Consider the following 21,026-nt stretch of genomic DNA (forward strand, 5'->3'; position numbering starts at 1 on the left):
ACACAAATGAGAGAACAGTGGTTGCTAGAGGGGAGAAAGGTGAGAAAAATGGGTGAAGGGGAGTGGAAGGTGGAGGCTTTGAGTTACGGAATGCATAAGCCATGGGACAAAAGGTACACAGCAGAGAAAATATAGTCAGTGGTACTGGAATAGTGTTGTATGGTGACAGATGGCAGCTGTGCTTGTGGTGAGCACAGCATAATGTATAGACTTGTCAAATCACTATGTTGTACAGATAAAACTAATGTGACATTGTGTGTCAACTACACTTCAACTTTAAAAAATAAAAAACAAAAGCTCTTTCTTCTGCATTTCCCCCCTTCAAGTTCTATTTAAATTCTTCCTTTTGTTTAAATCCTGGTAACACAGAAGCCTATGGTCCAAAGAGTCCTCCAGTTCAATAGACTTTTCTCTAAGATCCCATCCTGAGAGCATGCTGAGCTGCAGGACGTCTATATGATTGTTAATGAATGCAAAATCCAGGAAATTTCCCTAAGATCCCTATTAAGTTTGGGAAAAGGTTAGCCCAGCCAGCCACCAATGATGACAACGCTCACCACGCTCACCACGTCTTTGACAAATGTCAAATGCATATGATGTACATACCTGAAAGATTTATTTGAATGGTCCCTAATCTATTAATTTCGTGTGTGTGTGTGTGTGTGTGTGTGTGTGTAATTTTTGGTTACCTTCTGATTACAGCTTACAAGTAAACAAATACAGAGAATAATCAAAGCTACCACATGAGAACTTAGGTAGTCCCACTACTCAGAAGCCTTCTGAGGACACCTAGAAGTCTTAAGTGGAGGTTCCCCAGGTACGAATCTCTGGCTACCACTACGGCAAGATGCTGGAGGGCCGGAAGCATGTGTGATTCATCTTTGCAGCAGCCACAGATCCAAAACAGTGTCTCAAGCAATGCAGGCACTCAATAAATGTTTGCTGAATTGGCCAAACCTTGCTTTGTCCCCCTCATCAACCACCCCAAAAGCACACAGATAATTACTTCTTGGAAAAATTCCAACTACTGTTTGATGTTACCTATGTGACTTTTCTCTCAAGAGCAGCTCTGTAGGATTACATTATTTTCTGTGTTTTTTTTTTTTCCGTTGATCTTAATGGCATGTACGTGAACAACAGCTTCATATAAAATTCCTAACAGCACATACCACAGCAGATTCAGGGTATCATTTTAAAAATGGTGCCAGTATCTCCCAAATTAGAAGACACACAGTCTCTCCTTTTGAACAGAGGCTAGAAAATGCATAATTTGGTATTAACATAAGAACTAAAGATATTTTGAATATACCCTTTGATCTTTTTAAGATCCAAGGTTTTTTTTTTAAAAGAATTAAAATGTTACCACAAAACTGGCCTTCATTAAAAAGTAATCCTGCATTTAATAAGTGTCCAATTATAAAGTTTATTTTGTAATGTAACTTTTAAAACTTGAACAGAAGAAATGTTGCATTTAAAAATGAATCTGAGTAGGTAATGAAGAGGAAGAAGAAGAAGAAGAAGAAGAAGAAGAAGAAGAAGAAGAAGAAGAAGAAGAAATAATTTAAAATTTTATTTCATACTTTGTAGAACTTAGAATCATTTTTATATAGTATAGATCCAAGCTTTAATTTGAAATGACCTTGACCCTCAAAAGCCTAAACTTAACACTTCAGAACAAACTAGCCATTCTCTTCTGCTTTATGGGCAAATCAACTAAATAGTAGGGAATTACACCGTTTGGGCCTTTGAACCACAGGACTAAGAAGAAATGCTGCTTGGTGTATATAAACACTAGAGAATCCATTTTGATTTAATAAAAGGATGAGTTCACTGCACATCCTATGACAAAATATTCCCCCTTTCCTGAAAATGTTCCCTTATTCCAACAATAGAGGATTGCTTTTTTCCCAAGGTGTGAGGTGGGCGGGATCAAGAAAGCTGTTATATTCATTTCTCAAAATGCACTGTGGTGGGAAATTCAGGATGCAGTGAAGAGTAATAAACCTTTTGCTTCACTGAAACAGAAAGCCAAATTTAAAGCACCAGGTAAAGGCTATAACAGCAACAGTACACATTCATTATTTGCAATCTTGTAGTTGCCTAAATCTCTATAATACATTACTTTAAAAGCTTCAGATAGATGTTTTTATAATATTTTACCAATATTTCAACACCAGAAGAATCTTAGTAGGTTAAACCCTATAGCCTTAAATTTCAAATATGACCTAACTCAGTCGTTTTATTTCCGGGACTTTCTCTCTCAAATTTCCATTTGTTTTTATTAATGGAAAAATGATGAAGAATTTTAGGAGCCTATCCACAAAGAAATGAAATTTTTCTCTTTTTAGGAGCCTAAAAAATAAATAGAAAAAAGTCAATTCCAACATAATGTTGTCAAAATAACCTTTTTAGAATAGAATGTTACAATTACTTAATTATTTACATTTATCTAGCTCTACCATTCAAAGTGCATGCAGGCTTTAAAGCTAACCCTTAGGTAACGTCATGGTTGATAGCATCTAATTTCATGTTTAACTGACATCTCGAAGATTGAAAAGGATCAAGACAAACATATCTATTGTTTTGGCTACTGTATCCGTCTTCATCACTGGCTGTTTTGGGGTGAAATATATTGCAGCTGACCCTCTGAGAGAGACTAAAATAGACATGTACTGTTTCTGCTGCCCAGCATCCCTTCTGCAATTTTTCTTTGGAGAACCCTCCCCACCCCGGGCTAGACAGTGTGCAGCTAACACCAAATCCATTTTCAGAGGAAAACACCTAAATCCAAATTTACTCAGAGAACAGTCCATTCTCCATGTTCAAAAAGGGGCAAGTGACTCAGACTGCCCCTGTAAGAAGAGTCCTGAGACTTTTGCTGCAAATATTGAAGAAAAAGTAGTCTCTCTTGCTAGGACTAAGTTGATAGTAGCATCTAGGGGGCTATCATTAGCAAACAGGTTGTCTGAAAATGAAGCCAAAACCAGAAAGCAGATCTTGATAACCCTGACTGGTAGATCCAGCCATATTTCCACTGGCAAGATGTACTTGTAGGCTTTTTGTGTTAACCAGATAAAGTCCCTTATACTTAAGCCAGTTTGAATCCATTTCCTCACTTGCAGCTAAAAGAATCCTGAGTCTGAAATGAGACAATGCTAAAAATAAACATGACTGCTTTTGAGATTTCTTTTTTTCTTTTTTTAAAGATTTTATTTATTTATTTATGAAAGACACAGAGAGAGAGAGAGAGAGAGGCAGAGACACAGGCAGAGGGAGAAGCAGGCTCCATGCAGGGAGCCCCATGCGGGACTCGATCCCAGGACCCCAGGATCACACCTTGGCCCGAAGGCAGGTGCTAAACCACTGAGCCACCCAGGAATCCCGCTTTTGGGATTTCAAATGTATTTTCCTCTCTCTATATTATTTCATTTAATCCTCATAACTCAGGAAGTAAATATCTATCAACATTAAATTAATATTCATTATTTTTTGAACACATACTATGTGGAAGAGAGATGGAGAATGCCAGAGGAGTGATCAATCTGAAATATGGTGGCCACAGAAGTCTTACCTACACTGGAAAAAAAGTGGAGGTTACATATCTCTAGGCTTCAACAGACATTCATCAAATGGAAGATAAGTGGTATACAGCAGAGCCAGGGTGCAATTATTGTACTAATCCCTCAGTGATAAATTAGAAGGCTCTTGAAATAGCCCAGGCCAGACAAATGAATGCCAAATAGGTAGCCCTATGAGAATGATTCAAACAACAGGACAGAGATGGAATCAGTTTAGATGTGGGGGTCCCAGGTGGATGCAGCTGTTGTCACTGGAACAGGAGGAGAAGGAAGGGGCAGAGTTTGGAAGGCAAGAAAGGAGACAAGGTATGGGTCAGGTAAACATACCTGTAGGTATGAGGGCCCTCCAAAAGGTCCAGAGGGCCCTCAGTACGGTAGGTGTGGGCTGCAGAGAGGCTGAGATAGGAAATGCAAGATGGAGCATTACTGGCATGTAGATGGCAGCTCAGGCTTGGGCACTGCCCTGCTACAGCCCTGCCAGGAAGAGAAGAGGAAGGGGCTGGCACCAACCTCCTCTGGGCAATCTCAGTCCTGCCTGTGAGCTCCATGGAAGCAGGCTACACGGGACAGGGCCGGTACTGGTGAAACGACCGAGTAGGTTCTACGTGAGTGCATCTCCAGGGACCCTCCACCGCTGCAGCTGCCAGCTCTACTGCATGGCCCCTATCCTGGACGCAGTCTCATTATTCAGCTCTCACTTCTTAAATTAGTTCATGCTCTCACATTAGGTGTAATCACGGCTGGCAACGCTTTCTGGGGATGTCTCCAAAAGATTAGAGTCGGAAAAAAAATTTTTGTGTGTCATTTTAATCTAAAGTAAAATTGTTGCCTCTTTTCCCATCCCTTCCCCTTTCTCCAGGCGAGCCTGAGTGACTGCAAACGGAGGCGGGTGTCGGGGATGGGGTTCCCCGCAGGTGATTCTTTAGACAGCTATCAAAGTCTCAAAGAAACAAAGGAGGTTGACAAGCTGAAAGGCGTGGCTATTGGCGATTCCAAGGCAGGCTTCCCCGCGTGGGGGAGCGCGTACCCATGGGCGGCAGACCTCGCTGGTGGCAAATCCTGAGGTTGAAAGGAAGCGCAGTCGGTCCGAGCCCCCAGGTCTTGCCAGGCTCCCCGGCTTGCGCTGGGCTGCCGCCTGCCGCTCGTCGGCTCTGGCTCTGCGGAGCTCGCAGATTCAAGGTCGCCCGGGGGTGACCGCGGCGCCAGGTGCCCCGGGGGCGGGGGCAGCATCCCTCCCCGCCCGCCTCCGCGTGGGGTCCGGAGCTGGCACCTCTGCTCGGGCTGTGGCCGGGAGGTCCGCTCGTCCTCCGCTTCCGCCCGCTTAACCGCCCGCGACCCTCCAGCAGGTCTCCGCCCGCCGCACCTCGGGCTCCAGCGCGCCCTTCCTCTTACCCTCTCCGCAGTTCCCTTCTCCCTGCCACTTGGCCAAACTGTATTTTTGCTTCCTCGTTTGTGATTGCAAACACCCGTTTGTGTGTGCAAAGTTCTAAGTCAACGTGTGCGGCAAAAATTCTTGTAGGGTCAGAATTACTCCTGAAAAATCGCCCACGACTCGCAAGATTTGGGGTCTACAACTCAGCTCTAAGGTACAGGTCACGTAGATAAAACACGCAGTAAAGATGCACGGCACAGACAAAAAATACGGATGCAACGTATCAACCGTTAAGTGCCAAAGGGAAAAAGCGATCCGGTAATGGGCCTGCGTGCGACGCCACCGTGCTTGTCACTGCCCAGTGTGCTGGGCCTCGTCGGCGTCGGTTCACCACGGCACCCTCCGCGCGCGGCCCCGGGCCTGGCACTTCACGCGCGTGCAATGATCCATCCCGAAGAGAAGGAAGGAACGCGGCCCGCAGGCTAGGGGCCGTGAGAGGCAGGCGGGGCAGCTGGGCGAGCTCCACCCCGGCGGCCGCGGCCGCGGTCCCCGCACCTCCCGGGAGGCTGCCGCGCTCGCCCCGCCCCGCCCCGCCCCGCCCCGCCCCGCCGCGCACGCACGCGCCCTGCAGCCCGGCCGCCCGGCCCGCCGCTCGCTCGCCCAAACTCACCCGCGCGCCGGCTGCCCCGCGCGCCTGCGCCCGCTGGGGGGCGCCCCCCTCCCACCCCGCGCGCCCACACGCGGCGCCTCCCGCGCCCCGGCTGCTATTCCCGACCCTGGGCGCGCGCGCCGCCTCCTACCTGCGGGCCGGCGGCGCTGACCCAGACGGTGGCACGAGGCGGGAGACGGGAGAGCGAGCGGCCGCGGCGGACGGTCCGGGCACGGGCGCGCGCGCGCGCCCCCAGCCCTCGCTGCCCCGGCAGACTCCCGGCCAGAGCCCAACCCTGCTGCCGCGCGCCGCCCGCCTCGCCGCGCCTAATAACAACGGCGCCCGGGGTCAGGTGGCCGCGCGCGGACAGCGCCGCCATTGGCTCAGCGGGGAGCGCGGCGCGCTAGGATTGGCTGGGGGGCGGAGCCTAGGCCGGCGAGGGGGCGGGGCCGCGGAGGGAGGCGGGCCGGGAGGCCGCGGGGGCGGGGCCAGGCCGCGGTCCGCGCCTTTGTGCCCGGCGCGCGCTCTCCGCCGGCTCCGGCTGCAGCGCCGGCTGCATCAATAATTCAGAGCGGCGGCGGCGGCGGCAGCTGCGGGTGCGAGCAGGCGGCGGCGGCGGCGGCGGCGGCGGGGACCGAGCGGCAGCGGCTATGCATCCAAGTGCGTCTGGGCAGCCGCGGCACCCCTGAGGCCCGGGCGGGGCTCCGGGAGCATCGCTCGGGGGGACGCTTGCCTGGGAGTGCGAGGAAGAGCAGTAATATCCAGAGCGGTGTCTGCGAAGCTGCGCACGGAGCCGAGGAGGGGGCTTCGGAGTGGGGCTGGGGCGGGGGGGGCGGCTGGCGCAAGCAGCCCCCGGGGTGGGGGGCGGGGTGGGCGCCGGCGCCGCGATGCTGGGCGTCGTGGAGCTGCTGCTGCTGGGGGCTGCGTGGCTGGCGGGCCCGGCCCGCGGGCAGAATGAGACGGAGCCCATCGTGCTGGAAGGCAAGTGCCTGGTGGTGTGCGACTCCAACCCCACGTCCGATCCCACGGGCACAGCTCTGGGCATCTCGGTGCGCTCCGGCAGCGCCAAGGTGGCTTTCTCTGCCATCAGAAGCACCAACCACGAGCCGTCCGAGATGAGTAATCGCACTATGATCATCTACTTTGACCAGGTGAGTGCTCCGCGCAGATTGGCTTGGGGGGAGACGTGGAAGGCTGATGTTCGATCCACTCCAAGGCTCCGCAGAGGCTCGGGGACAGGAGTCCGGGACTGACTCTTGTCTACCCCCCTTCGTTCCCGTCTCGTTATAGGTACTAGTGAACATCGGGAACAACTTTGATTCAGAACGCAGCACTTTCATCGCCCCGCGCAAAGGGATCTACAGTTTTAACTTCCACGTGGTTAAAGTCTACAACAGACAGACCATTCAGGTCAGCCACCGCGTCTGGGTCAGGCCCCGGGCCCGGGAGGGGGCTGTTAGCCAGCGGAGTGAGCGGGCCGTGTAGGGAGGGGTGGGAGATAGAGGGGCAGCTGCATGTGCCTGGGGTTACTTGGATGGACGAGTCGCAGGGCCTCACAGTTCTGTGGCTTCGACTGTCTCTGGCTTCTCTCACCGGCGCTTGGAACCTTAATCCCCTCCCGCACAGAGTTTCCCTGCCTTGCCTTCTGGGCCCCTCCAAAGAGGTTCTCCCCCTTTCGGATGGGACTCTAGGGATTTCCCATAGTGGTTGCTGGCTAGCATCAGAGACAGTTCCCTCCGTCCAGCAGCTTCCTGACACCGGCCTTCAGCACCACAGGCAGGATCCCCACCCCCTGTCCCAGCTTGACAGCCTGGACTCCTGTGTACTTGCCTTCAGTACCATGCTCAGGGGGCTCCTGGCATCGCTTGGGGACCGACTCTGGGGTTTTGAACTACCAGCACCGGAGCCCAAAGCGGTTGAAGGGTGGAGAGAGAATGGTGGGGGTGTAATGCTACTCCCTCTGGGCTCTAGCTGGGCTCCAGCCAGCACTCACCAGCTCTCCAGGTTCCTGAAGGTGTCCAGGTTTCCTTTGGGCCGACAGAAGGCAGGGTGCACGGCGGCCAGGGAGAGGGCGCTGGGCCTTTGGCTGCTGATGCCACCCAAGGGCAAAAACAAAACCAGGCAGCGGCCGCACGGCTGGATCTGGGATAGGAATTGAGCCCAGGTTCGGGGATGAAGCACAGAGTGCAGCTCTGGCGAAATTTCTCATCAGCCAGAAGCTTTGCTGGTCTTTTCCACCGTGTCTCCACAGTGTCCAGGCAACTAGGACGAGGAGGAACCAGGTTTTTTTGTTTTGTTTTTTGTTTGGTTTTTGTTTGTTTTATTTGTTCTCCCAGAAACCCCAGTTGCCCGATTGTCTCTGAAACGGTGGAGGGGGAGGGGGGGCGGCTGCGGGGTGGGGGGAGGCCGCGAAAGTGTCGGGGCACCTGAGCCGCCTACGGGTTCATTAAACTGGATAAAAGTGCAATCGGGATTTGCTTGGCGCGCTCAAGAAATGAAAGTGACTCCCATTTTAGGGGGGCAGACCCTTCCTGTCACCCAGTTGGGCTGCAAAGCCCCTTTCTCATCCCCGGCCCCTTCCCCCAGGTTCCCAGCCCTTTGTGGCTGTTAGCCAAGCCGCGACGGTTCGCGTCCTTACCGCCGCTTCGGTACCCGCCTAGGTGGCTCCTCTGAAGCAGGCCTTTCTCTTTCCCAGGTGAGCCTCATGTTAAACGGGTGGCCGGTGATTTCAGCCTTTGCTGGTGACCAGGACGTGACCCGGGAGGCCGCCAGCAATGGAGTTCTAATCCAGATGGAGAAAGGCGACCGAGCATACCTCAAGCTGGAGCGGGGGAACTTGATGGGGGGCTGGAAGTACTCGACCTTCTCCGGATTCTTGGTGTTTCCCCTCTGACTGGCTCATTGCCGGAATGGAGGCAGGGAGAGGGCCAAGGCAGGAGGAAGGCAGGAGGGGGAATAAGAAAGAGGCTGAAATTTAGAGGACGAGAAAGCGGCGCGACTCGAAACTTCCTACATGTTCCCCAGCGGTGTCCCGGTAAAAGGTGCGCGCGGGCGGTCGGGCGGACTACTTTGCCCGTTTCCCCGTTAGGAGAAGTAAATTCCGCTTAGCTCTGCGCACTCCTCCCGTTTCCAAAAACAAACTCGTTTCTCCCATGCCGGTTGAAGTAATCGGGAAAGAGAGACTACGTTGTCTTTGTTTCTACCCCCATGTCCTGTTCCCTCCAATTTATACACAAGAAACTTTGTATTTCACGGTATAATGTGAAATATCTTCCTCCTCAGATCCCCTCTGAATCTTTCCACCCGCTGAACTCTAATACGCCCCTCCCCTCCTTTTAGTTTGGAGAGGGGATAAGGTTTTTGTTTGGTTTTGTTTTGAATGGGGGAGGTAGTTTTAATTTGGCAAGTATTGCTCTGAAAACACTGCTCAAGAGTTAATTAGCTGAAGATACTTTTGTGTCCTCCGCTGCTTGTTAGCAGAGAAAGGACTCACCTTAGGGGTGACTGGTTCAAAAATACATATAAATATATATCATTTGTATTCAAAGAACTCTTCCCAGTGGAAACTGGCTGTATTTCCGTATTTCTATGTCCTATTCGGAGTGATCGTGAAATCTAAGGCTGCTTGATGTCTTGATGCTTGTCAATGCCCTCGTGTTCTGTGGCTCCACTAAATGCCAGGAGGTTCTTCCGGACGCTTCCTCGTCCTCTGTAACATACGTGTGAATAGCCAAGATTTAATTTTGCTTTAACCCAATAAAGTTGAAATGGGACTTTTATTTTTCTGGAATAGCTTTCTAAACTCCGCATCTTCCCCTGCTGCGAGGTTTGGGGGCGGGCTGTGGACCTGCGAGGCTCAGAGGCACGGGAAGTCGACTTGGTGAGAATGCACCCGGGAAGGGGGCCCGAAACGCCGGGGCGCGAGCGCTTCCTTGCGAAGCCTGCCTGCACCCCTTTTTGCGCCAGGCCTAGAGCCAGCCCCGCATTCGCCTGTGCTCCCTGCTTTGGCCGAAGTCTTGCTAGGCCCGGCGCCACTACCGGCCTGGAAGCGAAGTCTGGATTTTTCGAAGTCCAAATGCCATCAGGAATAATCCTAATTGGAGGAGCCGGCATGATCTCCACGCCTCTGCCCCCGGATTTCCCCCAACCGGCCGCCCCACAGTTCCCGAAGCAGCAGCGTCTGTTTTATACCAGCGCCTCTGAATCCCGAGTCCACCCGCCGTATTACCCGGGCGTCCAGGACCTGGTGATTGCGCTCAACGCAGGACTTTCATTCAAGAGGTTCGTCCAGGAGTTTTGATTGTATCGGAACATAATGTGAAAGCAAAATTGAAATAAACGACTTCGTTTTAAGTCTGGAAGTCTGACCCAGTCGCTTCAGCAGCGGGGAGGTCGGGCGCCAGGGAGCGGGTGGCTTCCGAGGGCCTGGGGCAAGAGTCTGGGCCTGGATAGGCACCTCCGGCTTTGGTCCTTTTAGAAGTTTTTTTCGCTGGCCGACAAGCAGGGGTGAATTTAATTGGCTCCTGGAGGGTGGAGAGAAGGGGGTAGTACTAGCACAATAAGCAACATTTCTCTTAGTTTCTCTTATTCCAGCGGCTTCTCTGATTGAAATTCGCCGAGGACTCGGCCTTCCTTGAAATGCCGACCTGTTCCTCCCGAGCTCTCGAGCTCTCGATCCTGGGGGCCGCATCCCCAGCTGGGCGCTCGGAAACCCCCAAGGCCCCAGGCCCCAGGTCCCACGGGGATAGCTGGGGACTTCAGGACTGAGGAGTGCTCTTCTCTTCTTGTCCCACAGTTCTCTCCGGGCATAGTTGGTCCCCAGGGAAGGGAGGATGAAGTGCAATTCAGAACCCTAGAGAGGTTTAAAAAGAAAGCTATTCTTTTTAAAAAGGGGCATTTTAAAAAAAGAAAAAGAAAGCTCCGCATTCTTCCTCTTTCGAGGGAGGTATCTGGGAGAACTGGAGCCTTCGGCGGAACTAGCTGGACCCTAAGGCTCTGTCCTGAACAGCCAGCCTTCCAAGCAGGCACACACGGTGCAGCGGGCACCCCTTTCTGCCTAGGATGAGGGCTTCTTGGCCTTGCCGGCTGGGTGGGTAGTCACCGCCCAAGAAGGCAGCGCCTCTAACACACTATCAGCTTGCTCGCTGTGGGTGGTGGGTGGTCACTCCTCTTCCTGGGGAGGGTGCCACCAGCATGTCTATCGAGGCTATGGGACCACCAGGCTGTGCTCCAGCTGGGTGACTTTGGCAAGTCCTTTCCCTGGCCTCAGTTTGCCCAACTGTATAAAGACAAAGAGGAATTTAAAAATCTCCAAGAGTCCCTCCTGCTCTGAGATTCCAGCCATCCTTGAACATGGGCCTACAGTTCTTTTGCCTGAGCTTAATGAGTCCTGGCTGTCACCTTCCCTGATCTGACTCCTGGGGGCAGTCTCCTGAATGCTAGATCTGAGGCGGGGGTAGAGACAAAGAGGAAGCCTGCTTATCCAGGAACTCAGGCTCACCTGGACGCTGGAAGGTGAACCAGAAGGGAGCAAGTGGGCCCCTAGTGAGACAGAGAAGTTATCCCTGGATTTTGTCCTGGCTCCGGTGGAGGGAGTGCCTCTGTCTTCCCAAAGGTTTGATTTTGGCACTCGAGATCCTTCTCAGACTGGCTCCAGCCACTGCTTCTTCCACCTGCTGATCCTTTCCCTCTGCCATTGGATGAGCCCATCTCCACTCCTGTCTTCATGCCTCTGCACCTGCTGTTTCTTTACTTCAATTGGAAGTACCCTTTCTCTCATCTCCTCTTTAAAATCTTGTCTTTCAAAAAAAAAAAAATCTTGTCTTTCTGGGGGATCTGAGCAGTTCAAGTAAGAGGCTGTCTCCTCTGGGAAGCCATTCTGTAGCTGCTTTTCCAAGGTTCACTACTCCCCCCTCACTCTCCCACCAGGCCTTGCTTGGCACTGGTTGGCAAGGAAACTGTCTGGGCCTGGGCCTGCCTCCCGCTCTGCAGTGGGTTCCAGGGGTTAGTGGTGCCCACCCCAGCAAGTTTTCAGAGTGCTAAGCAGGCAGTCCTGTCCCAGGGTCCTCAGGGGAAATGTAGGGCTCTCCACCCCTAAACTACCTGAGCCTCCCATTAGTCTGGGTGGAGATGTGGACAGCTCTCCCCAAGAGACCTGGAGTTGGAGTTAGAGATCTCATTGGGGCTGGGTACTTGTCAATTGGGCCACCACCCTCACCTCTGGGATAGAGGTGAGGATGACTATTACCTGTGCCAGAGACAGGTGACTCAAGCTTTATCTGAAAATTGTGCTCCAGCTGAGAGGGAACCAGATACTACCAACTGGTGTGTTGGAGACAGACGGATAGAGAAAAAAAAAAGGCCAGTGGCTCAGTAGAAACTATATCCCTGCCCCCAACCAGAGGCTAGGGAGGGGGCCCATCTTCAAGCCTATACCTCACTGTGGTTCCCTTTAATACTTAGAACTTTCTAGACCTTTTCAGATCTGGGCCCTGCCTTCTGCTTTCATCTCACATAAACCTGATCAGAATAGAGCCTGTAGGGGTTCCAGGACCACCCCTTCATTCAGCCTCCCTCTCCAAAGTCTCAAAGACTCCTCCCCTGCCCAGGTCACCTTGGTTACTTCCTCCACTCCAGCCTTCTGGAAGCCTTCCTCATCCAGGAAAGGCAGAGTGATTACCTCTTCCCGGCCTTCCTCTTTGCACCGTGGCCTCTCTTACCTCCCTCTCCCCAGCCTCCAACCCCGTTTCCCTCGGGCTGCAGCAGTGTTAGGGGTCTGGTGCGGGGGAGCCCAGGGAGGTTTCTAGGACCCAACGAGCCCAGATAGGACTTCCAGGCCCGGGTTTTCCAAGCGTGCCGAGTGCCTGTGGGAGCGGCAGGGTGGGCGCGGGTTCGCAGGCGGGGAGCCGGGGTCACCCGAGCCTGCAGTGTCGGGCCGCGCCGGGCTCCGCTAGGTCCTGCGCCCCCCTCGGCTCGCTCCCTCGCCCGCCGCGGCTTCCACGGTCCCCAGTGTGCGGAGGGCGCCCCCCGAGCTGCGCCGGAGCACTAATGCTCCAACCCCGGGTGGACCGGCGCCTAATGAGAACATAATTACCCAGATGGAGAGGGAACCTCACCCCGTTCTTTAATTGTGCCTTGATGGAGGGAATGGGGATGCGGAGCGAAGGGTCAGGACGCTTCCGCGGGTCCCGGACGGGGTCCTTGGGCCCTGCGGACCCAGCGGAGAAGGAGAGACCACGCGTTGTGGAGCGCACTCCGTACCCCAACCCCTGGCTTAATGTGCAACCTGAGACTGCTCTCCTGGCACCACCACCTACCTCTCCCCCGCCCCCCCCAGCTTTGTCCTCAACTCCCAAGTGTGAAGGGTGGGCTAGATGTCTAGGGTTTGCTCCGAGACATCTTTTCTGATAAACGGGTCGGTGAGTCTAAGCCTTCCCCCTCGCCCCATCCAGCCATAAAACTCCAGGCGTGTGCTTGGCCTGGTCCTTGTCACCCCCACTGGCTTTCAAACAAAACTGAAACTTATTACCGACTCTGACTCTGCAGGAGGCCAGCATTGCCCTGGAACTGAGAGGTCAAGCCTGGAGGGAAAGCGCAGGTACACCTTCCTTTGAGCCAATTTAATTCGGCGGAAAAGGTTTCCCAGGAGCGATTACAAAGGTCTCTTGATCTCTTTGCACAGAGCTCCTCATTGAAGATACATCCACAGTCTCTCTGAGCCTCAGTTTGCTCATATTTCAAATGGGGATAGTAATGCCTTCACAACAGGGCGGCTGAGAAGGCTGTGCTAAAAGGTATAAAAATGCTCAGCGCTGCCCTAGCGCTACCGTAGTAGGCGCAGAATAAATGGTAGCAACAGTAAGGAGCAGTGAACATCAGGGCATCCCACTATCACAGAAGCAGGACATAGGGGAACATCTGTGTAGATCCCTACATCAAATAAATGATAAAACTGAAACCAGGTAGGGAGAGGAACACAGAGCAAGTGATTGGTAGAATTAGGATCCTGCTTCCTTTTTTAAAAAAATTATATTAAAATTTTTTTTATTGGAGTTCAATTTGCCAACATATAGCATAACACCCAGTGCTTGTCCCACCAAGTGCCCCCCTCAGTGCCCATCACCCAGTCACCCCAACCCCCACCCACTTCCCCTTCTACTAACCCTTGTTCATTTCCCAGTTAGGCGTCTCTCATGTTTTGTCATCCTCACTGACATTTTCACTCATTTTCTCTCCTTTCCCTTTATTCTCTTCCACTAATTTTTATATTCCCCAAATGAATGAGCTTCCTGCTTCCTTTCTTCCCCCCCAACACCTGTATCCCCACTCCCTCTAGTCAATAACCAGAATAGACACCTGTATTCCATAAGTGTCTATCATCTCCATCCCTGTTGCTCATATTATTTGCATTGGTCTCTATGGGTGAATAGTCTCTGGTTGCATGTCTGAAGGCTTCCCCATTAGGGCATGAGCTCTGTTTCCATGTCTGTGTCCCTTTTGAGGGTGAGCCCTTTTAAGGTAGGTACCACATCCTGTTGATCTTGCTTGGCCCAGTGCCTCCCACGGTGCCTGGCACAGAACAGACGTCTGTGATGGTGTCATGAATGAAACCAAACTGTGCCTGGTGTGACTGCAGGACATGGACTCAATCAGTGAAACTGCCCTTTAGGGCAGCTTCTCAGATTCTTCAGTCCTCCACCCCTCATCAGTGGCAGGAATGCTAACATGGAAGTACTTTCCGACTCTGTGCAGGCAGAAAAACCTTCCCAGGTACCTGTACTTGCTCTCATCTCTCCCATTCTACTTTGAGCTCAGGCTGTCCCCAAGGAGTTCCAGCTTTGACCCTGGAATAGCAGCAAGCAGGGGCAGCGAGGAAGAGGCCAAGATTAGATGTACAGGCAGTGTTTAAATTTGTTGCTAGGTCTTCTGTTTGGGAAAATACTTTTAACTGGGAAAATACTTTAGGCAGCAGTGAGGAGACACAGTGTAGCTTAAATCAAAAAGGAGAATTTCATGATTATAAAGAAAGGACTTCCAGTTGTGTAGCCACAGCCCAGAGCCTAGGGAGGTCTTTGTTCATCTTGCTAAACTCTGAAGAGGTCAGGAAAGAGGTGCAGGGGAGGGACCAGTGACTCCAGTCTGACCTTTGAGGCTTAGCTTGAGCTTCATCCACCTCATTTGTACAGTTGTCGCTGACACCCACACATCAGGGCCTCACTCTCTGCTGACCACCTGAACTCTCCTATTCAGATGACATCCTGACCACTACTCTGCTGGGGGCACTGAGCTCCAGAAGGATAAATCCTCATCTGCTGTTCCCCAGAGCACCTAATTCCTGGCACAGTGTCAGGACTGGTAGATACTCTATAAATGTTCCTTGACATTTATGAACGAGTGAGTGAACATATGAATGGGTGGGCCGACAAAGGAGGGATTATTGGTTGCATCATGAGAATATCTGCTTTATGCTCATGAACTCTGTGAACTCTGCAAAGGTACTTAACCTTGTTATTGGCCTCACTTATAATTATATCCTCAGTGCCTAGCACGTTGCCTGGAATAGAGTCAGTATGAAAAGTATTTCTTGAGTGAATGGATGGATTGATGGGTAGATGGATGAGGAATTACAGTACTCTGGCAATAAGATTTCTTGGACTGTGATTCTGAAGTGCAGGCTTGACATGGTGCTCCTCTCTAAATCTCCACCGTCACCCCAGATGGCCACATTTATTCTAAAATTGAATGGAATTGCACGTGTTGTCTGGAGTTGACCTTATACCACAAGTTTTCCTTGATGCTCTTGCCCCACCCCACCCCCAATATGTGCCTCAACGGCAGGGACAATATTTTATTTTTCTTAAAGGTCAGGAATACCCTCCCTTTCCTCCAGTACCTAATGATATGATTTAATATTGGTTGATTGGTTGCTTAAGCCAAGATCAAGCCATGATGTCTCTGGAAATGGGTGGGGTTGAAGCCCTTGGTGATGTTGACAATGATGGTGAAGCCCAGAAGGTTTTTCAATGGTGTTAGAAGAGTGGTAAGGTGTCACAGCAGCCACACAATGCCTTGCTAATGAGGGAGCTGGTATTTCCCCAGCAGACCCTAGCCATGGGGTCTCTGTGTTTTTGTTCCAGCTGAAAGCAGAATGACCTCTAAAATCCCCTCATGGCTTTGGGTTCTGCTGCAGACCATGGAGGTGGAGTGGGCTCAGTTGTTTCCTCTGAAGAAAATAAAGGATTACGCAAATCCTTCTCCTTCCTCAGACCCAGTGTCCAGCTTGGAGTTCAGCCCAACTTAGAATTCTCTAGAATGCTCTGCTAGCCAGCAGCAACCTGCTTACTCAGGTGAGGCTCCAAGAGCCTTTTCTTCCATCATCAGAAATTACTGCCTACTTTCAGGGAAACTTTCAAAGAGAGAAGAGGGAATTACTAACAAAGGAGAGGCCACTGGGCATCTCGTTCTCCTCATTTAAAAGGAAGCTGTGTGCTCTGCCCAGATCTGGTATTGGATAGGCTCTCCTTTGTATTCTGAGAGACTCAAAAATAAACTCCCCAATGTGTACTTCTGCTGAGAAGTTCAGATGATTTTATAATGACTGAATGGCTCCAAATATGCAGCTGATGTGGAGACTGCTATTTTACTAACTCATCTTGATCAAAGTTGGTCAATTTAGGTCTCAGAAATGTTCCGAATGCTCTCTCCCTCTCTCTCTTTCTCTCTTTTTGAAGGAGTTCATTTCAGGTAGATGGATTATTTGCTTATTCTGAAGATGCCAAGGGAGAAGGCACGTTAGCAATACCAATTGAGCTGGGGGTGCAGGCTCACAGCTCATCCTTCACATGGCATCTGAGTGTCTGGTGCTTTTCCTTCCTTCTCCTCTGGGCTCTCCGATGCTGGCCAAGTGGGAACTTGCTTGGCAGGTTCACCAGAATGTGGGCCTAAATAATCTCCTGCATCAATCTGAGTGACAGTGGTGCTCCTTGAGGCTGTAAAGTTGGCAGCTCTTTTCTTTGATTGCCTAAATGTGTCCCCATCTCTGTCATGAGAAGCTGGGGTCCAGGCTGAGGGCATAAGCGAGTCTGTTCCCCCAGAAATGAAACTAGATAACTTCTAGGGTGCCATTCTAACTAGAAATGAAATGCAAGATCCTCTGGATGGTAGTTGGGGGTCTTCTGACTTTCCAGCTTAAAAATATCCCCAGAATCCTACTTTCAAGGCTTAACCCACAGGAAAAGCTATGTGGTGACTAGCTCTTAGAGCTGTGATATGAATCTTCTTTAGGCCCCTCTTAATTCTCTGTCCCCTGAGTAGCCAGAGTGAGCTTCTCAAACATAAACCAAACCACACCACATGAGTCCTCTGGTTGAAATCTACCAGTGACTTCACAATGCACTGTGACTCTTTGTAGTGGCTTGCCAGGCTTCCGTGATCTGGTCCCTATTGACCCTTACTACCTCATCTTTTGCTGTTTTGTGATCTGGTCCCTATTGACCCTTACTACCTCATCTTTTGCAGTTAGCTCATTCCACCATTAGTCCCTATAATATGCTAAGCTCTCTCTTGTCTCAGAACTTTTGTACATGTTGATCTTTTGGGGGCGAGGAGTACTCTTCCATCCCTATGCTTTGCATGGCTCTTTCCTCTTTCATATCTCAGCTGGCCATTCCTGAGCCACTTCCTCTCTTACCAGTTGAGCTTCATTCATCTCTCCAAAATGCTCATTTACCTGAATACTGTCCCTCCCTGGGAACAGGCACCTGGCCTGTCCTTGGTGTTACCTTATCCTTAGAGTTTGGAACAGAAGCTGGAATGGTAGGGGCTTGATTCATATATGGACAACTGAATGGCAAATCAGCCATCCAATCTTGTATCAGAGCTCAGGGCTTCTGCTCCATCAGGGCAAAGCCATTTTTCCTTGGTTAGAAGCTCAAGGGAGCCATTAAATATGTCACCTACCTGAAGCTATATCCATCTAGAGGGAAAGCAGGCTGGAAGCCATGAAGTCAACGATGGAGGCTAGAAAATTGGTCTGTTATCATCCACAGGCCCAATGAATGAGTCTTTTGCTTGTTAATATCTGTTGTTAAAATTGCTTAATTCAGCTAGCCTTGCAGTTGAGCGAGGGAAAACTGACATGAACTGTGAATTATTGAGTTTTTCCCACTGAAGTTATTCTGCAACAAACACAAACAAGCACCTTAGTCTGGGGCAGGGGTGAAGAGCAGTTTGGATGCTGTTCCTGGAACTGTAACTCTGCTTGGAACAAAGAAGGGCAATGAGGTGGGGACTGAAGGAGGAGAGTGAGGGCTGGAAAGTCACATGCACAAGAGAGAAGACAGCTTCTTAATCCTCCCCAAGATGGGAGAAGGCAGCAATGTGAATCTGAGGCTGTTGAAAAAAGGCATATGAGCTCAGCCTGCAGAATATCCACCACAGAAGTATCCAGGTAGCTTGGAGTTACCAATCAAACATTTATGTAACAATGCTTAGCTCTCAATCATTTACAGTATATGCAGCAAGGCTGTTCTGAACAGGTCTGATAGAGAAACTGAGGCAGGGGGACTGCCTACCCTGTGGCCCAGATGGAGGGAGAGTAGTGCAGAGAAAGATAAGAAATTAGGGTGAGGAGCTTGGCTGTCTGTCTTGCTTGCTTTAATCCTCTCTCTCCCACACCGTTGTGAACTCCTCATGGACCAAGTAAATTTTCATGATCTTTGGGTTTCAGCCTCCTTTATAGGGCAGAGTAGGGGGTGCTCATCAAGGAAATAGCCTTTGAGTAAAGCAGAGCTGGTTTTGAGGGCTTTCTTTGACACCGGATTCATCAGTACTCTAGAAACTCAACTCAAACCACACTTAGTACCACCTTCCCCAAATAATATATTGGCCTCCGTAACGACAACAACAACAACAACAACATCCAAGGATGATTCAATTCACATGTGTCTGGTCCAGGCAACTCAAACAATGTCACCAGGGATCTGCCTCTTTTCATATCTGGATTCATTTCCAGGCCCCTAAATGGGGCAATTTGACTCCAGCAGCCCCACAGGCCCACATTTATCTATCTAGTTTCCCTACTAGGAATAGGGTCCTTTTTCAACAGAACTCCAGAAAGAAAATCCAGAGCTAATGAATATCAGACTGAATTAAGCCAGATGCACTGCCAAAACCAGTCTCTTTAATCAAAGAAATAAAATGAGCTAATTGCCAGGTATGTAGCCAGGTTGGGGGCAGAGTTGGGGAGAGCAGGCCTATCCAGGGACAGCTGGTGCCAAAGAAGGTGGAATGCACATAGGGGTGAACAAAAACAGTAGATGTCTACCACTATAGCCACTCCCTAGCTGTGTGACTAGGTGAGATGTTTCATGTCTCTGAGCTTTGGGTTCCTCATCTGTTAAAATGAGATGAGTAGGGCACCTGGCTCAGTGGTTGAGTGTCTGCTTTTGGCTCAGATTATTGTCCCCTGGGTGCTGGGTTTGAGTCCTGTATCAGGCTTCCCATGGGGAGTCTACCTGTCCCTCTGCCTATATCTCTGCCTCTCATGAATAAGTAAATAAAATCTTTTAAAAAATACAATGAGATGAGTAATGATATTTAATTCTTTTAGGTTAAAGGTGGTAATACCTATGAAAGATTTAAAAGGGTAAAGGACGTAGTAAGTGCAAAGTGAATAGTAGTTATTGTTATTGCTCCCAGGATAATTTTTGCCCACAGACCTTGGCAATGTTATTTAATCAATATCACAAAGGTATCTTTTTTCTCCTGAAGAAAGCACAAGCTACTTGTGGCCTAACAATGCTTATTGCATTCAGATCATCTGGACATCTTGTTAAAATGCAGATTTTATAGATGTTAGTGAGGATGTGGAAAAAAAGGGACCCTTGTACACTGTTGATGAGAATGCAGACTGGTGCCTTCACTCTGGAAAATAGTATGGGGGTTTCTCAAAAAGTTAAAAATAGAACTACCCTACAATCAAGTAATTGCATTACTGGGTATTTACCCAAAGAATTCAAGAACACTAACTCAAAAGGATACATGCAGCCCTGTGTTTATAGCAGCATATCTACAATAGCCAAGATATGGGAGCTGCCCAAGTGCCCCTCAGTTGATGAATGAATAAAGAAGATGTGATATATATACACAGTGGAATATTATTCAGCCATAAAAGAGAATGAAATCTTGCCATTTGCAATGACATGGATGGAGCTAGAGAGTATAATGCTAAGCAAAATAAGTCAGTCAGGGAAATACCATATAATTTCACTCATATGTGGAATTTAAGAAAGAAAACAAATTAACAAAGGGGGAAAAGAAAGAAAGAGAGGCAAAGCAAGAAAGAGACTCTTAACTGTAGAGAACAAATGGATGGTTACCAGAGGGGCTGGGGTTGGGGAATGAGGTTAAATATGAGAGGGGGATTGAGGAGTGCACCTCTTACAATGGGAACTGGGTGATATATGGAATTGTTGAATCACTCTATTATACCCCTGAAACTAATATAACACTGTATGTTAACTAACAGGAATTAAAATAAAATGTTAAAAAAATGCAGTTTCTGATTCTTCAAATCTGAGTGGGGCTTAAGATTTTTCAATTCTAATAAGCTTTTTAGAATTGGATCTTTTAAAGAAATTTTCCAATTCTAATAGCCTTTGCAAAATTCCATGTGATGAACTCACAGACCACACTTGAGTATCAAGGACCATGTATATTGGACACGGACATGTATATTCCACAGTTATTATTGAATACCAGTTCATAGATGTGTTGTACCAGAACCACCTGGGTGGGTATTTTTTTGTTTTTTGTTTTTTGGAAGAGAATTTACTGGTGTCTCACATAACATAACAGAAACTTAAGTATGAGAGACAGAGATTGCTTTGGTATACTTTGATCATTAGTACCTGGTCTCTGTCTCCCTCTTTCTTGTGCTTAACTCTTTTCATTCTTCACATCCACATTATAGCTACAGAAGCTTGAGCCCTTTCATTGTCGCTGCTTCAAGTTCTCTATCCCAGAAGTCTTTGCAAAATTCTGAGGATACCTCATTGGCTCTGAAGGGGTTCCATGCTAATCTCTAAATCAATTTCTATGGAAAGGCAATGCAGGCTCTGATTGGCCAGGACTAAATCTTATCCGCCTTGTGAAGTCCAAGTGGGGGCTCCTTCACTGAAGTATCCAGAATGAAGAATATGTGTTGTGTGTGTGGGCGGGGGTGCAGGAGGATTTCCAAACTAAAATTGAAAACTAGCACCGAAATTCAAGGGCCACTGAGCCTCAATCCCAACCCCAGGACTCTTATATACAACTTTTCACATAGCTAATGGACATCTCAGATATGACATGTTCAAAAGTAGCAACTGATCTTCTCTGCTCAAATCTGTTACTGCCAATCTTTCTTATACCAGTTAATGGTAACCCC

The 21,026-nt window shown here is 49.6% G+C and overlaps 1 protein-coding gene and 1 long non-coding RNA gene across 4 annotated transcripts in view; one reads left to right on the forward strand and one right to left on the reverse strand.

The window, feature by feature from the left end:
- The window catches only part of LOC144314434 (uncharacterized), a 92,552-nt gene extending 71,943 nt beyond the window's left edge, over positions 1-20,609 (reverse strand). For all 3 annotated transcript variants that reach the window (XR_013380312.1, XR_013380311.1, XR_013380310.1), the window contains exon 1: positions 20,509-20,609. This is a non-coding gene — a long non-coding RNA (uncharacterized LOC144314434). The remainder of the gene's footprint in view (positions 1-20,508) is intronic.
- Positions 6,445-9,960, forward strand: CBLN1 (cerebellin 1 precursor). The gene is made up of 3 exons (XM_077898501.1): positions 6,445-6,750; positions 6,890-7,009; positions 8,295-9,960. The coding sequence occupies exons 1-3, from the start codon at positions 6,487-6,489 to the stop codon at positions 8,490-8,492; spliced, it is 582 nt and encodes a 193-aa protein (XP_077754627.1). The 5' UTR covers positions 6,445-6,486; the 3' UTR covers positions 8,493-9,960.
- Positions 20,610-21,026: the final 417 nt, after the last annotated feature.

This window comes from Canis aureus, chromosome 5, assembly GCF_053574225.1.
Source record: "Canis aureus isolate CA01 chromosome 5, VMU_Caureus_v.1.0, whole genome shotgun sequence".
NCBI lineage: Eukaryota > Metazoa > Chordata > Mammalia > Carnivora > Canidae > Canis > Canis aureus.